The sequence below is a fragment of the Gorilla gorilla genome, chromosome 9 (genome assembly GCF_029281585.2).
Source record: "Gorilla gorilla gorilla isolate KB3781 chromosome 9, NHGRI_mGorGor1-v2.1_pri, whole genome shotgun sequence".
Lineage (NCBI taxonomy): Eukaryota > Metazoa > Chordata > Mammalia > Primates > Hominidae > Gorilla > Gorilla gorilla.
Window position 1 is genome coordinate 86,089,943 of NC_073233.2, and position 15,642 is coordinate 86,105,584.

Sequence of the window (15,642 nt, forward strand, 5' to 3'; positions counted from 1 at the left end):
TGAGGATAACGGCTTCCAGCTCCGTCCATGTCCCTGCAAAGGACATGATCTCGTTCCTTTTTATGGATGCATAGTATTCTGTGGTGTATATGTGCCACATTTTCTTTATCCAGTCTATCATTGATGGGCATTTGGGTTGATTCCATGTCTTTGCTATTGTGAAATGTGCTGCAATGAACATACATGTGCATGTATCTTTATAATAGAATGACTTATATTCCTTTGGGTGTATAGCCAGTAATGGGATTGCTGGGTCAAATGGTATTTCTGCCTCTAGGTCTTTGAGGAATTGCCACACTGTCTTCCATGATGGTTGAATTAATTTACACTCCCACCAACAGTGTAAAGGTATTCCTATTTCTCTGCAACCTCACCAGTATCTGTTGTTTCCTGACTTTTTAATAATCACCATTCTGGCTTGTGTGAGATGGTATCTCATTGTGGTTTTGATTTCTCTAATGGTCAGTGATGTTGAATTTTTCTTTCATACGTTTGTTGGCCACATGAATGAATGTCTTTTGAGAAGTGTCTGTTCATGTCCTTTGCCCACTTTTTAATGGGTTTGTTTTTTTCTTGGACATTTAAGTTCCTTGTAGACTCTGGATATCGGACTTAGGTCAGATGGGTAGTTTGCAAGAATTTTTTTTCATTCTGTAGGTTGTGTCTACTCTGATGATTGATAGTTTCTTGTACTCTGCATAAGCTCTTTAGTTTAATTGGATCCCATTTGTCATTGTTTGCTTTTGTTGCAGTTGCTTTTGATGTTTCCATCATTAAATCTTCGCCTGTGCCTATGTCCTGAATGGTATTTCCTAGATTTTCTTCTAGGGGTTTAATACCTTTGGGTTTTACATTTAAGTCTTTAATCCGCCTTGAGTGAATTTTTTGTATAAGGTATAAGGAGGGGGTCGAATGTCAACATTCTGCCTATGGCTAGTCAGTTCTTCCAGCAACATTTATTAAATAGGGAATCTTTTACCCATTGCTTGTTTTTGTCAGGTTTGTTGAAGATGGTTGTAGGTGTGGAGTCTTATTTCTGAGTGAGTTCTCTATTCTCTTCCATTGGTCTATGTGTCTGTTTTTATACCAGTTACTATACTACAAGGCTACAGTAAGCAAAACAGCATAGTTTGAAGTCAGGTAGGCATTAGGCCTCCAGTTTTGTTCTTTTTGCTTAGGATGGTCTTGGCTATATGGGCTTTTTGGCTCCGTATGAATTTTAAAATAGTTTTTTCTAATTCTGTGAATGGTAGTTTAATGGGAATAGCATTGAATCTGTTAATTACATTGGGCAGTATGGCCATTTTCATGCTATTGAGTCTTCCTATCTGTGAGCATGGAATGTTTTTCCATTTGTATCCTCTCCTTCACTTCCCTTGTTAGCTGTATTCCTAGGTATTTTATTCCGTTTGTAGCAGTTGTGAATGGGAGTTTGTTCATGATTTGGCTCCCTGCTTCTTGTTGGTGTATAGGAATGCTAGCAATTTTTGCACATTGGTTTTTGTATCTATCAATCATCTTGAGAGTTGCTGAAGTTGCTTAACAGCTTAAGAAGCTCCTGGGATGAGATAATGACATGATTCTATACCATCTAGAAAACCCCATTAATGCAGTTAATAAGTGTGCTGAAGGAGGAGTACAGGGACCAGTTGAGTCTGAGGGGGAAGAGGATGCTTCGGGTGTGTGTGTGGTGGGGGGGGGGGTCCTACTACCCACGTGAGCCTCCTGTGTGACTCCCTAGAGTCAAGGGTGGCACTGGCATACTGAGCAGCTGGAACAGCATGGGCTTTGACCAGTGGGATGGGTGCCAGTGCCTGGAGTTTGTGTTTTGTGCGGGGGAATACAGCAACTGGTGTGGGGACACCAGACCAGGTGTCACCAACATCAACTCCTTCTTCCCCAAGGACACAGCCTATGCGCTGTGTTACCAGCAGTAGCCCAGGGAGGGGCCCGAGGCTGAGTCAGGCTCTCAGGGACAGCTTCTGCCATGCTGTCCAGATGGAGGCAGGGTGGCGGGTAAGGATCGCCATGAGGCTGACGTCCTGGCAGCAGGAGGATGGGCTTTCTCATATGCAGAGCCCATTCCTCGTGATCATGAAGCCTGCGGACAGGTTCCCGTGTGGTGTGATATGACCCTCGAAGTCGCCAGACCTCTCGGTACCACATTAGGCCCTTGTCAGCTAGTCACACCCTAGTATCAGCTGGCTCAGGGACTAGAGTTTTTATTGAGAGGAGGGGGGTCTTTTGAAGGTGTCGTTGTGCTGGGTAGACTCTGGCTTCAGGGTGTGAATTCTAAAAGTTTCCTCTCATCTGTGTTTCCAGGAGCAGGAGAAGGAGGCCCGGAGCAGGGCAGCCTACATCTCTGCACTCCCCACATCTCCGCACTGGGGGAGGGGCTTTGATGAAGACAAGGATGAGGATGAAGGCTCTCCAGGGGGCTGCAATCCTGCCGGTGGCAATGGCGGTGACTTCCACAGACTGGTCTTCTAATGTGAACCTGCTGCCAACCTGACCCCTTCCCTCCAGGAGCCAGGTAGGGCCTGAGGGAAGCTGTGGAGGCAGGCCCTACCAAGAGGAAGGATGGTACAGCTCATGGCACCTTAGTCCTCCGCCTGATGAAGGGTACACAGAGATTCTCTCAGATATGGAAGTGAGACCTAAGTCCCTTTCACTTTCATTGGGGATCAGTCCCATTAAAACTTTACACCCAAGTGTCCTGGTTAACTTGAAGCAGCTAAGATGGGCACACACGGGTCTTTGCCTCCCCCTCCTTCCCTAGCAGCCTCCCCATGCTGGAAGATCTGATGATGTTCAGGAAACAGGGCTAGACCTCAGCTCTAATGTTTTGACATCAAGTACTAAGTACTATTTTCCTTCCGACTGCTGTACGGTATAAAGCACAGCAGGATCCAAGCCTTGCACAAAGGGGGGGGGCAGTGTCTCCTCTTGTTTCTCATATGGGGGTGGGTACCTGCACTGTCTGTACCTTTCTGAGAAGAACAGAGACCAAGACCTGCCCCCTTACCAAGCACCACTGCATGGTGGTGGTGGGGGGCTAGCTCCTCACAGCAGGAGGCCTTTGCCCCCACAGCCCCTCCACCCCAGCCTGCCTCAGTGCCTGAGAAGCCACCACTTGCATCCCCCTTGTGGTTAGAGTCCTGATTTTACTGCAAAGGTGTTCATGTTCCTTGTGAAGTGTGGGCTCTTAGGAAGCCCGTGGGCTCCTCGGAGCAGTTGGCCTTGGTAGCTGTGACAGCAGCCACCTGCAGGTTGGGTGAAGTGCCCTGACACTGCTGTAGCCCCTTCTAACCGAAGAGAAGACACCCATGTTCTTAAATAAATAAAAGTAGGTTCTCCAAAGCCTAGCAAGAGATGGTTCCAAGAGATGGTTCTTCCTTGGACTCGGGGCTGTGATGGCCACTGGGTTTTTCTCACGGGGTCTGGGGAGGCCAGGACTCAGCCTGCCCCACAGTGACATGTGAGATGCCACAGGGAGCCAAGAGCCCTCTACTGAAGTGTGGTGTAAGTAAAGGTGTGGACTGACTAACTGACTTACCTTACTGAGGGCTGGGTGATGCTGCCCGTGGAGAGGATGCACCTGGGAGGCAGCTCTCAAGCCTGTACCTACCTCCTTCCCCAGGGGCTGCCTGCTGTGATGGAGGTGTGGAATTTGGGGCCAATGTCACAGACCCTCAAGATGTCACATCTAAGTGACCTGTGAAAGCAACAGACACGCCCAGAACCCATCTCTAGACGCCTAAGAAAGATGGATGGGTAAATGCTAGTATGATTTCCACTTTACAACAGACTCTGAGGTAGAGGGCATTTGTTCTTATTCACAGCCAAGAAAAATAAATATCCAATTATTTCCAAATAAAGCAAAAATTGGAACAGACTGGAGTGAGAACGGATTCCACCACCAAGCTCCTCAAGACAAGATGGACACGGCAGCTGGTTCTGGGGTGCATTTCTAGTGGACTTTATTGTCCGCTCCAACACCACAGTAGAAAGGGACCTGCAAGCTCCAGGCCTGTACCATGTGTCACCACAGCAAAAACATGACCCACTTGAACACACTCCTGCCCCACCCACAGGATTAAATATGTTACAATTAAAAAAAAAGAATACAACAGAATAAATTAATAACTTAAGTGATTAGGCACCAACAGTGATTTGAAAATTAAATGTCAATTTTAAATGGTAACAAGACAAGAACTCAAGACTGGGCTTCCACTAGCCCATTTTCTCTTCCTGACAAATAATGACAATTCTGCGTGAAATAATTCTAGATTTCAAGACACAAGTAGCCAACAAATACACAACACATGCCACCAGAAATCACACGACAGCCTGGATCTCTTGGGGACCCCCTCAGCAGGTAGCCCGTTGTGGGCCCAGGTCCTAAAGAGCAGGGCTAGTCCCAGAAAGAGAGCAGGGCTAGTCCCAAAAAGACGACCCCCCCCCCCCCCCCCACAGAAGGGCTTTAGAGCTCCTGAGGCCAGTCTGGCTTCCCCCTGCATTTTATGAAGGCCCAGATGGGGAAGGAAGAGCTCTGGAAATGGGATAGGGGTGCTGGGCTGAGATGTCCCCATGGCAGAAGGGGCCAGAGGGAGGATGAGCTGAGCCCATGCTCCAGTAACTTCAGAATGGTTGTGCTTTTGTCATAGGAATGGGGCATACTTTAGTGGTTTCCAATGTAGAAGTTAACAAAGTCAAGCTAGGAAGGGACTGGGGATAGGTACTGCCCACCCCTGGCCATCTAGATCCCCCAGAAAGAAGTTAGTTACAGAGGAGGGAGTCTCCCCCTCAAGCAGCTGAGCACCAGCTGTGGATGGGACCTCAGCACAGCTAATCCAACCTCCCATTCCACAGACAGGCAGATCAAGGACCTAAGGAGACACCATCTCCCTATTTCTCATCGTTCTCACTTGACTTAACCTTGCAGAAGTGGAGTTGGAAGTGGGTGACGAAGGCTCCTTGGAGAGCCACAGGCAGGGGGCCTGTGTGAAGCAGTGCTGGGTGGGAAGGTATCCCCTTTCTGTGGGCTCAGTCCTCTCCAGGCCTCCAGGAGAGGTGGACTTTGACCCCTGGATAGGCCAAAGGACCAGTTTTTTCAACTTAGTTGACTCCTTTGTTGGAGGTGGTAGTGGGTGGAGGGTGGGGATATGCTAGATACGGCTGGTAGTTTGAGGCCTGTGAGCCAGAGCTTTGCTTTCAAAAGGTCAATTTCACCTCTCATCCTTCCATTTCTACCCCAACACTTGCACCCGAGGGATTTTGGCAGTTACCAGAATCGGGGGCTGGAAGGAAGCCTCCTGGGAGATTCGATTTGAACACCTCAGTCGCTCTCCGAAGATTCCAGCCAGGTCCACTCACATCATGGATCATGGCACACTCAGAACATGCTCACATGTTTATGGGAGGCTGCAATAGTCTGGGCCCACTTGTGGCTGCTGCGGGTACAGGGAAGGCACCAGTTAAAAGCTCTGTTGTATGGGGCCCCTTGTAGAGGGCCTTCAAGGCACACATTCAGGGCTGGGCAGAGTGAACCAGCACCCTGCCAACTGCCCAGTGTAGCTACCACCACTGCTTCCATTCATTCATTGGAACACCAAGGCATGGCCCCTGCACTTCTGAGTGGCTGGACCCATATGCTCAAAGGCCTTTTGTTCCCAAGACACAAGGCTTTCCAAGCCTCTCTTTCCTTCTTCCTCCACTGGACCCAAGCCCTGCCCTCCTCATCTATAAAAATCTGACTCATCCCCTTCTAAGGCCTACCTCAGGCACTCCCTTTTCCTAGAATCCACCTTCCCTGATCGTGACCCCACTCCTGCCTCTGACACCAACCTCCCTAAGTACTTCCTCTGCCCTCCATCAGCATTTGAAGTCTCTGTCTGATGGCCATCACCACTGTCTCATGTCCTTGTCCTTTTTCTGACTGTGGCTATCTTAAGTTCAGGGAGAAGGTCTGATTGATTCTTGTGTCCTTAGTGCTTAACCCCAGAAACTGGACACAGCAGCCATTAATAAATACTCCTTGAGTTGATCTAAACTAATGCTAGGAGGAGAGGTGCAGCTCTTGAAGAAATAACTTCTTCCAGGATGGGACTTAGAGAATGGCTACGCCATTGGTCTGGTGAACTATGCATGCTCATGGGAGCTGAAACGGGAATGGGGGCAGAGGACAGTGGTAGCTGTCCCCATCAAACATGGCAGGAAGTCATTGTTTGGGAAGAAGAAGTTCTGTTCACCCCAGGGTAGAATGAAACGTCTGGTCTGTCCTGTTGCTTCTGAAACTCTTGAAAATTTAGTCAAGAACAGTCAACATAAAAAAATTCAGATCCCCCACCCTTGGCTTAAGAGAAGGAACCTTGGGTGATGCCCTACACCCCGTCCCTGCTATGGCCTTTCAAACCTGGGGAGGAGAGTCCAAGATGGCTCCTGGAATGCTAGGGAGCAACAGAGGGCAGATGAGCTGAGGAAACACTGGGCCGGCACCAGGCCAGACTCGTTCCTACCCTGCGATCTGACATATGCCACAGCCCATGGGCACAAGCTGTCAGCCATGCCTGATGTGGTCCTCTAGGCATCATTCTGCCCTTTCTCCTTGTCCTGCCTGACCCACTGTCCCAACCTAGGAACGGTCCTCATGTCACACCACCATGCACACCACTCTTGTACGTGTCCCTCCTTCACTTTCTGCTCCACCCTGCACCCCCCAAGGATTGCGTTGGGCACTCCCCCACTCCCAGGCCCTTTGGATGTATTTCCCCACTTGCTACATGGCCTTCACCACTGCTTCACATCTGTCTGCTACCTCTGTGCCCGACTTCCACTGCACTGCACACTGCAAAGAAACTCACTTCCCCACCCCACTGCAGAGTCCCCTGCACTGCCCTGTGCCTCTGCCCAGCCTGTGCCTGTCCCAGGGTTCCCCTCAGTCCCTGAATCACCCCCATCCACACCACACTCCCTCCCATATTCCCCACCCCTTTACCATGTGTTCCTGCCCCATGTGCTTGGTCGCCCAGCTTGATCCAAGCCTTCCCCTGTATGCTGCTTTCAAGGTGGGACTGGCGGGGGCCTCTGAGGGGACGGGGGAAGAGGACTAGCCCTTGGGCCTAGAGTGGCCTGTAGCTCCAGAGTTCTGGGGACCCAGACCCCACAGTGTCCTTGTCATCTCCACCACCCGAGCTCCAAGCCCTGCTCCTTGCTGCTCTAGGTTGGCCATCAGTTTTCCCTTCCTTTTGTCCTTCATCTTCTGCCTCTGCACCCCACAGCAGCTGTCCTGCCATGGCCTCAGCCTGAAAGTGGGTTCCCTGCAGATGTCAGCTTTCCCTCTTCATCTGGGCATCTAAGTCCTTTACCCCTCAAGACCACTGCTGAGCCTCCTTCTCCACCATCTCCTCTTTTAGTGGCCTTGCTTCTCTCCTGCCAAGAAAAACAGGAATGAAAAAGTCCATTATCCACTTTGGTCTGCTGGTCCTTGACTCCCTGGGTCGGTGAGACTTGTCTTCTGGGACTGAAGGAGAGGTAGCCCAGTGGCCGGAGGGAAGACAGTTGAGGGCTGTGACTGAACGTGAGGTGTGGAATCTGGCTCAGAGCCCCAGCCCTTCCCTCCAAACATCTGGTAGAGAGTCAGGTCTAAAGGACAGGAAGAGGCTGAAGGATGCTTTTTGGAAGTAGCTCCTAACTAAGGTGGGTGGAGGCATGGCCATTACTGATAAAAATCACAGCTGGGCCCTGAGTGGGCAGAGGAGGTGCCTTGATCAGGCCCTCACTTCCCAGGGGAAGGGTTCAGGGTCCCTGATGTCAAGTGCTTTGAAGGCTGAGACTGGCAGAGTAGAGAGGAGGTGGATGGGAGGAACAACGGGAGAGGGGAGAGGGGAGATGGGAAGGGCCAGCTCTGGAGACGCTGCCTCCTGGGCTCTGCGGTGGCCCTCTCATCACAGCTTGGCACCCTTGGAAGGCTCCGAGGACTGCCGCACGTCTGTCCACTCCTGCATGGTGTTCTGCAGGGCCTGGGTCTTCTCCTTGTCCACCTGAACATAGTCCACCTTCTCATCAGAAGTGACAGATGAAGTAGATGGCTGAGGGGACAGAGTGGGAAAGAGGGAGTAGCTGTGAGTTACCAGTTAGGTGGGGAGGAAGAAGGTGGGCGTGGGATCTTCCTGAGCTGTCTGAAGGGGAGAAGAGCATGGCCTCTGCCTGCCACTGACCAGCCTCAGGAGCCTGGCTTCTCTTTCTGAATGTGGGCTTTAAAGCTCAGACTCCAAACTCATCATCCCTCCTGCAGGATGTAGCAGCACCTGCCAGCCCTTCTTACTTCCCGGCTTCTGGGAGGACCCAGGCCCTTCCTTGGCCCTGGTGGATGGGTCCAGGCCTTCATCTCTGCCTCCACCCATCTCTGTCAGGTCGCTCATCCAGGGGAAGGAATTTGCTAGGTGCAAACAAGCATCAGCCACAGGACTTTACGTGCTGTGCTCACTGCCACCCTGTGAAGGGGAACCATGCTGAGGCACAGCTCTGCACCCTTCTGTCTAGACTGCTTAGCTAAGGATACCTCCTGGGGAGGCTTTCCCAGGCCTGAAGTCCCTTCTGAAGGCTGATGTATCGACAGCAGGGCTCTGGGACCCACTCGAGAGCCCAGGACCAGGAGGCAGTATCCTCATTCCTGGATCTGTTGCTGATTCACTTTGTAACCTTAGGACAATCAGATCTCTGTGCACTCATTCGCCCATCTCTACAACACGGGGAATGGGCTGACTGATGAGGTTCTCTGACTAAGGGTACTGTGCTCTGAGAGCAGGAATAGGAGTCTTTAGACCTAGATGAAAGCTCTATGACTAAAGATGCATCATAAAAGCTGGGTACTGGAGCAGGAGGGAGGCTGAGTGCTGCTGTTCAGTGTTGAAGGCACCCTGGCCTCCATGATCTCTGCCTTCGAGACCCTGAGAACTCTTACTGCCCCCCAACTCTACTCCAGGCACCTTGCGGTGGGGGCTTGGGGAGCTCGGCTGGAAGTCCAGGGCCAGATAATCAACGCTGCCGGTGCTCTTCTTAGGGGCAGGACTGTTCGTGCCACTGGGAACGGGAGATGCAGACACTGGGTTTTGCTGTCACGAGGAGGAAAAAACTGTGAGTGAGTGCAGAAAACAGACTAACCAACCACCCAGAAAAACACCTCTGGGAGTAAGAACACTGTTTCCCTGAGCCCTACTCTGACTCATGCACCATGCTAAGCACTTTTCATGTTTTCATTTTAATCCTCATGACAATCCTGTAATGTAGGTATGATTACTGTTGATACTGTTTAAAACAAAGATGAAACTGTGGTTCACTTTACTTTCAGAGAAGTGACTTTGCCTGTGGTTGCACAGCTGTTGAGTGATGGGAATCAGGTCTGTTTTCTGACTTCCAAACCTGTGCTAACCCCTGTACCACACTGCCTCCTTTACAGCACATCAGGCCAAGTCTCATCAACAGTGGCTCTCCTGAGACATCCAGCCTTTGCTTGCTGGCGCTTAAGAAAGGAGCACATTTCCTTTATGCACTGGAAAGTTTTCTTCTGTCGCACCAAATCAGCCCCTGTGAAACTCCCACCTGTGGCCTAGAGTGGGGTAGTCACCCCAAAGCAGCTTGCTCCCCCGCCTAGCTCCTCCAAGATCTGAAGAGGGTGGCTTCATCTCCAGGCTGCACAAAGCCCGCATTTCTTCAGATGACACGCTCTAGGATCCTGTCCATCCAGGCTCCTGCTCTAGCAGAGCACCACCTCCTCTAGAACTTTCTGGAAGTCTTATTCTAATGAGAAGGTGATAGTCCTGTGTTCTGTTTTTTGGCTGCTTTATTGGTTGGTTAATTCATTCTTTCACTATCTATGCAGTGACTACCAGGTGCTGGGCAGTTACGCCCTTAATGGAAATCTCAGGGAAGAAATATCCTCCTCTGCCTGTGTTGATAGCCCTATTATGGCCTCACCAAAGTGAGTTATGTGCACGTATGCCTCTCACCACTGAGGAGATACCTCCAGCACTGCCTATCCAAGGGCACAGATCATGCCACCCATGTCACTGTCATGAGAGGCAGGCCCCTGCTCTTGAAGACCATGACTTCATTGGGACAGGTCTCATGTCTTCCTTACATCTGACGACAACTCCTACTGCTTGATAAACAGGTGCTTAAGAAGGGTTTGTAGCAGGAGACTAAATCATGAATAATACAAGGAGTCCCTGGGCTGAGGTGAGTTAGCTAAGCTGGGAAGTGGGGAACTGAGCGGTGGGTCCCAGGGGACTTGAAAGGCGTCATTCCAGCGAAGCCCGAAGGACTCACCATAGGGACATAGTTCTCTTCGCTGTCTCCTGAGTCTGTGCTGGTGATGCTCTGGGTGGAGATGGGGCGGCAGTACTGGGAGGAGCTGGAGTTGAAGGTGTGGCTGTTGTGGGAAGGAAGAGTTAACACTGGGGAAGCTGCATGGCTGCTGCCATGTTTCTAAGCCTCCAGCTGGGCCCTGACCCTCACACACCCAGACCTCAGCCATTAGAGCTGCATACTCCATCAGATTAAGATCTGATATAGGGCAGGTATAATTATTCTCTTTTACAGCTGAGGAAACCAAGCCACAAGACATTGAGACATGATCAGCTAATGATAGCGTTAGCATCAGAATCCAGCTGTCCCGGCCCACAGGCCAGCTATCATATCACTCATTTTCCCTAATGGCCCGACTCCAAGCTCCCACCCCCACACATAGGCACTCACTTGGCCCTAGACCAAGACTTGGTGATAGGTGACTTGAAGGGGAGTTCATCGATGACGGTGTTGTTTCTCAGGTCAAGTGGTGTTGGCTTTGCTGGAGCAGGAAAAGAAAGTCTGGTAATCAGCCAGTAATAATAATGCTACACATACACACCTTATATATAACACATGAGCATGTTTATAAAGGCCTGCAAAGTCATTCCAGTTTCACACAGGGAAACTGACGCTCAGCGAGCTTGTATAATCTTTGCCCATATTGATGAGCCTTGAAGTCATGTCTTCAGATTCCAAATTATATATTCTTTCTGCTGTATCTATGGTAATTATATTTTCAGAATCAAAAGTGGGGACACAGGGTTTGACAACAGATTTTTCTCCCTCAATTTATGACTTCATTTAAAAATAAGAGACTATATATAAAAATATATTTATATATTAATATATTACTATTTATAAAAATATACTATTTATATATTAACATACATATATGTATTTTTTAAGATGGGGTCTCGCTCTGTTGCTCAGGCTGGAGTGCAGCGGCGCAATCTCAGCTCACTGCAACCTCTGCCTCCTGAGTTCAAGTGTTCTCCTGCCTCAGCCTCCCTAGTAGCTGGGACTATAGGCGCCTGCCACCATGCTTAGCTAATTTTTATATTTTTAGTAGAGACGGGGTTTCACTATTTTGGCCAGGCTGGTCTCGAACTCCTGACCTCAGGTGATCCACTCGCCTCAGCCTCCCAAAGTGTTGGGGTTACAGGCATACAGGCGTGAGCCATGGCGCCCAGCCAAGAGACCATATTTGAAGTGTAGATGGTCACTGTGACTACTCCCTGCTGCTCCTGGCCAGGTCAGTGCAAGCCACAGTGGAGGAAGGTAGATGCCATAAGGACTTGAGGGCTTCAGTTCCACATGCTAAGATTTGAATTCCCTGTTGGCCAGACCCACAGGGGGCTATCTCTGCCTAGCTATCCTACTCCTCCCTTTGAATCCTTGCCACTGATCCAATGCCAGGAGAGTAAGATTGTAGCAGACGAGGAACTTGCCTGGTCTACATGCAGGGGGCACAAAGCTGACTTTACTGAACGCCTGCTATGTACCAAAGTACTATCCTAGATGCTCTCCTTTGCAGCAAACCTGGGAGGTAGGAATTACCATCTGCATTTGACAGATAAGAAAACTGAGACGCAGATTTTACATGATTTGCCCCAAGTCACACCTCTCAAGTCCAGGATCCACATGACCCCTAAGCAAATGGAAAGAGTCCCTAGCCACTGTCCAGAGATGCGACAGGGGAAAGAATGGACTTACCTTTCCGCTCTCCCTCTCCCTCTCCCTCTCCCCACGGTCTCCCTCTCCCGCTCTTTCCACGATCTCCCTCTGATGCCGAGCCGAAGCTGGACGGTACTGCTGCCATCTCAGCTCACTGCAACCTCCCTGCCTGATTCTCCTGCCTCAGCCTGCCGAGTGCCTGCGATTGCAGGCGCGCGCCGCCACGCCTGACTGGTTTTCGTATCTTTTTGGTGGAGACGGGGTTTTGCTGTGTCGGCCAGGCTGGTCTCCAGCTCCTAACCGCGAGTGATCTGCCAGGCTCGGCCTCCCGAGGTGCCGAGATTGCAGCCTCTGCCCGGCCACCCCCCTGTCTGGGAAGCGAGGAGCGTCTCTGCCCGGCCGCCATCCCATCTAGGAAGTGAGGAGCGCCTCTTCCCGGCCGCCATCACATCTGGGAAGTGAGGAGCGTCTCTGCCCGGCCGCCATCCCATCTAGGAAGTGAGGAGCGCCTCTTCCCCGCCGCCATCACATCTGGGAAGTGAGGAGCGTCTCTGCCCGGCCGCCCATCGTCTGAGACGTGGGGAGCACCTCTGCCCTGCCGCCCCATCCGGGATGTGAGGAACGTCTCTGCCCGGCCGCCCCGTCTGAGAAGTGAGGAGACCCTCTGCCTGGCAACCGCCCCGTCTGAGAAGTGAGCAGCCCCTCCGCCCGGCAGCCGCCCCGCCCGAGAAGTGAGGAGCCCCTCCGCCCAGCAGCCACCCCGTCTGGGAAGTGAGGAGCGTCTCCGCCCGGCAGCCACCTCGTCCGGGAGGGAGGTGGGGGGATCAGCCCCCCGCCCGGCCAGCCGCCCTGTCTGGGAGGTGAGGGGCGCCTCTGCCCGGCCGCCCCTACTGGAAAGTGAGGAGCCCCTCTGCCCGGCCAGCCGCTCCGTCCGGGAGGGAGGTGGGGGGATCAGCCCCCCGCCCGGCCAGCCACCCCGTCCGGGAGGGAGGTGGGGGGGTTAGCCCCCTGCCTGGCCAGCCGCCCCGTCCGGGAGGGAGGTGGGGGGGTCAGCCCACCGCCCAGCCAGCCGCCCCGTCCGGGAGGGAGGTGGGGGGGTCAGCCCCCCGCCCGGCCAGCCACCCCGTCGGGGAAGTGAGGGGCGCCTCTGCCCGGCCGCCCCTACTGGGAAGTGAGGAGCCCCTCTGCCCGGCCAGCCAGCCGCCCCGTCCGGGAGGGAGGTGGGGGGGGTCAGCCCCCCGCCCGGCCAGCCGCCCCGTCCGGGAGGGAGGTGGGGGGGTCAGCCCCCCGCCCGGCCAGCGCCCCGTCCGGGAGGGAGGTGGGGGGGTCAGCACCCTGCCCGGCCAGCCGCCCCGTCTGGGAGGTGAGGGGCGCTTCTGCCCGGCCGCCCCTACTGGGAAGTGAGGAGCCCCTCTGCCCGGCCAGCCGCCCCGTCCGGGAGGTGTACCCAACAGCTCATTGAGAACGGGCCATGAAGACAATGGCGATTTTGTGGAATAGAAAGGGGAGAAAGGTGGGGAAAAGATTGGGAAATTGGATGGTTGCCGTGTCTGTGTAGAAAGAGGTAGACATGGGAGACTTCATTTTGTTCTGTACTAAGAAGAATTCTTCTGCCTTGGGATCCTGTTGATCTGTGACCTTACCCCCAACCCTGTGCTCTCTGAAACATGTGCTGTATCCACTCAGGGTTGAATGGATTAAGGGCGGTGCAAGATGTGCTTTGTTAACCAGATGCTTGAAGGCAGCATGCTCCTTAAGAGTCATCACCACTCCCTAATCTCAAGTACCCAGGGATACAAACACTGCGGAAGGCCGCAAGGTCCTCTGCCTAGGAAAACCAGAGAACTTTGTTCACTTGTTTATCTGCTGACCTTCCCTCCACTATTGTCCTGTGACCCTGCCAAATCCCCCTCTGCAAGAAAAATAAAATAAAATAAAATAAAGTACAGGTGACAAATGGCAAAAAAAAAAAAAAAGATCTTTAAAGAAATAATAGTGCCTTTATGACTTAGGACTTTTTAATTGTATTTGAAATTGTTTAGCCTTTTGCCAAATTGTTTTTGGGAAATTCATTGTAATTCACCTATGGGTAATGCACGTTTTTGTATTTTTAAAAGACCATTTGGTGGTGGCAGAATCCGTAACTCAGTATACAATATGTAATACAATGTACACTTTTTTTTTTTTTTTGAGACGTAGTCTCACTGTGTCACCCAGGTTGGAGTGCAGTGGCACGGTCTCAGCTCCCTGCAACCTCGACTCCTGGGTTCAAGTGATTCTCGTGCCTCAGTCTCCCTAGTAGCTGGGATTACAGGCATGCGCCACCATGCCCGGCTAATTTTTTGTAATTTTTAGTAGAGACGGTGTTTTACCATGTTGCCCGGACTAGTCTCAAACTCCTGAGCTCAGGCAATCCACCTGTCTTGGCTTCCTAAAGCGCTAGGATTACACGCATGAGCCACCACGCCTGGCCCAATGTACACTTTTTAATTAAAAATAAATAGAATAACTAGAATTTAATTTGTAGGGCAGATCTGACCTTCATTAAAATACAATTTTTATTGTAAAATGTTATCCATGATATAATACATTTGTCTAATTTACTCTCCTACTAACCTTACGGCAATAATTAAAATGTATTTACTCCTATTAAAAAAAAAAAAAAAAAGAATGGACTTACCTTTCCGATCAGGTTTGAGGTTGCGGTTGACAGGGGGTGGCTGGATCTCACTTCCTCTGCTGGGGCCTCGGTGCACAGGAAGGGTTGTTGATGGGTAGCCAAGTGAGTCAAAGTGATGGGCCCCTGGGCTCATTGGGATGTAGACGCTCTGGGAATTATCACCTGCTCGTTCCATGGCCAACAGGGTGGAAGAACCTGGATTCATGGGCACATAGTTGTCTTCAGAATTGGTGCTGTCCGATCGGCCCACAATCATTTTCCCTGGCTAGGGAGAGGAACAGTGAAAGAAATACAGCTGTTACTAGCAAGAAGAAACAGGAAGGGGGTAAGACTTTGTAAACGAGGCAAGACAAGTCATGACTGGGTTAGCTATACTTTGAAGCTGTAAGGGAGACCTTGGGGAGACCAAATAAGAAAGCAGAGTAGTGGGAGGCTGAGGCAGGTGGATCACTTGAGGTGAGGAGTTCGAGACCAGCTTGGCCAACATGGCTAAACCTCCTCTCTACTAAAAATACAAAGTATTAGCTGGGCGTGGTGGCATATGCTTGTAGTCCCAGCTACTCAGGAGGCTGAGGCACGAGAATCGCTTGAAGCTGGGAGGCCAAGGCTGTAGTGAGCCAAGATCACGCCACTGCACTCCAGCCTGAGTGACAGAGCAAGACTCTGTTTCAAAAAATAAAAAATAAAAAACAGGAAGCAGAGTGGGAGACAAGAATATATGAGGTCTGTGGGCCCCTTCAAGCCTTCACGATCCTTTGGCATCCACTAATAATTTTTGATAAATCTAGAGTATAAAATATTCTTGGTGACTGGGTCCACTTGGCTTTCTGGACACCTGACCAACACTGTGGGTAGCATAGCCCACAGACTGTAGGTTTGGTTCAGGACCTGCCCTCCACCTCAAGTCCAGACTCACCACTGGCAGGTCAGCATCTCAG

General features: G+C 51.3%; 2 protein-coding genes across 9 annotated transcripts in view; one reads left to right on the plus strand and one right to left on the minus strand.

Moving 5' to 3' along the window:
• The window catches only part of USP35 (ubiquitin specific peptidase 35), a 46,946-nt gene that overhangs the window by 22,159 nt on the left and 9,145 nt on the right, over positions 1-15,642 (plus strand). For 3 of the 6 annotated variants that reach the window (XR_008670018.2, XM_055356883.2, XM_055356885.2), the window contains exon 11: positions 2,323-2,533. Coding sequence is in view for 5 of the 6 variants with exons in the window: in XM_055356883.2 (XP_055212858.1) it covers positions 2,323-2,490 (168 nt within the window). In the remaining variant the exon portion in view is untranslated. Of the gene's footprint in view, positions 1-277; positions 349-2,322; positions 3,372-3,640; positions 3,886-15,642 lie in introns of those variants that run through there. The other 3 variants (XM_019036850.4, XM_055356886.2, XM_055356884.2) reach the window with 3 other exon arrangements.
• The window catches only part of GAB2 (GRB2 associated binding protein 2), a 206,701-nt gene continuing 195,017 nt past the window's right edge, over positions 3,959-15,642 (minus strand). For all 3 annotated transcript variants that reach the window (XM_031015906.3, XM_055356888.2, XM_019036854.4), the window contains 5 exons: positions 14,705-14,969; positions 10,759-10,849; positions 10,330-10,432; positions 8,991-9,116; positions 3,959-8,090 (listed from right to left, as the gene is read on the minus strand). In XM_031015906.3, the coding sequence (XP_030871766.2) occupies positions 7,947-8,090; positions 8,991-9,116; positions 10,330-10,432; positions 10,759-10,849; positions 14,705-14,969 (729 nt within the window). In that variant the 3' untranslated portion in view covers positions 3,959-7,946. The remainder of the gene's footprint in view (positions 8,091-8,990; positions 9,117-10,329; positions 10,433-10,758; positions 10,850-14,704; positions 14,970-15,642) is intronic.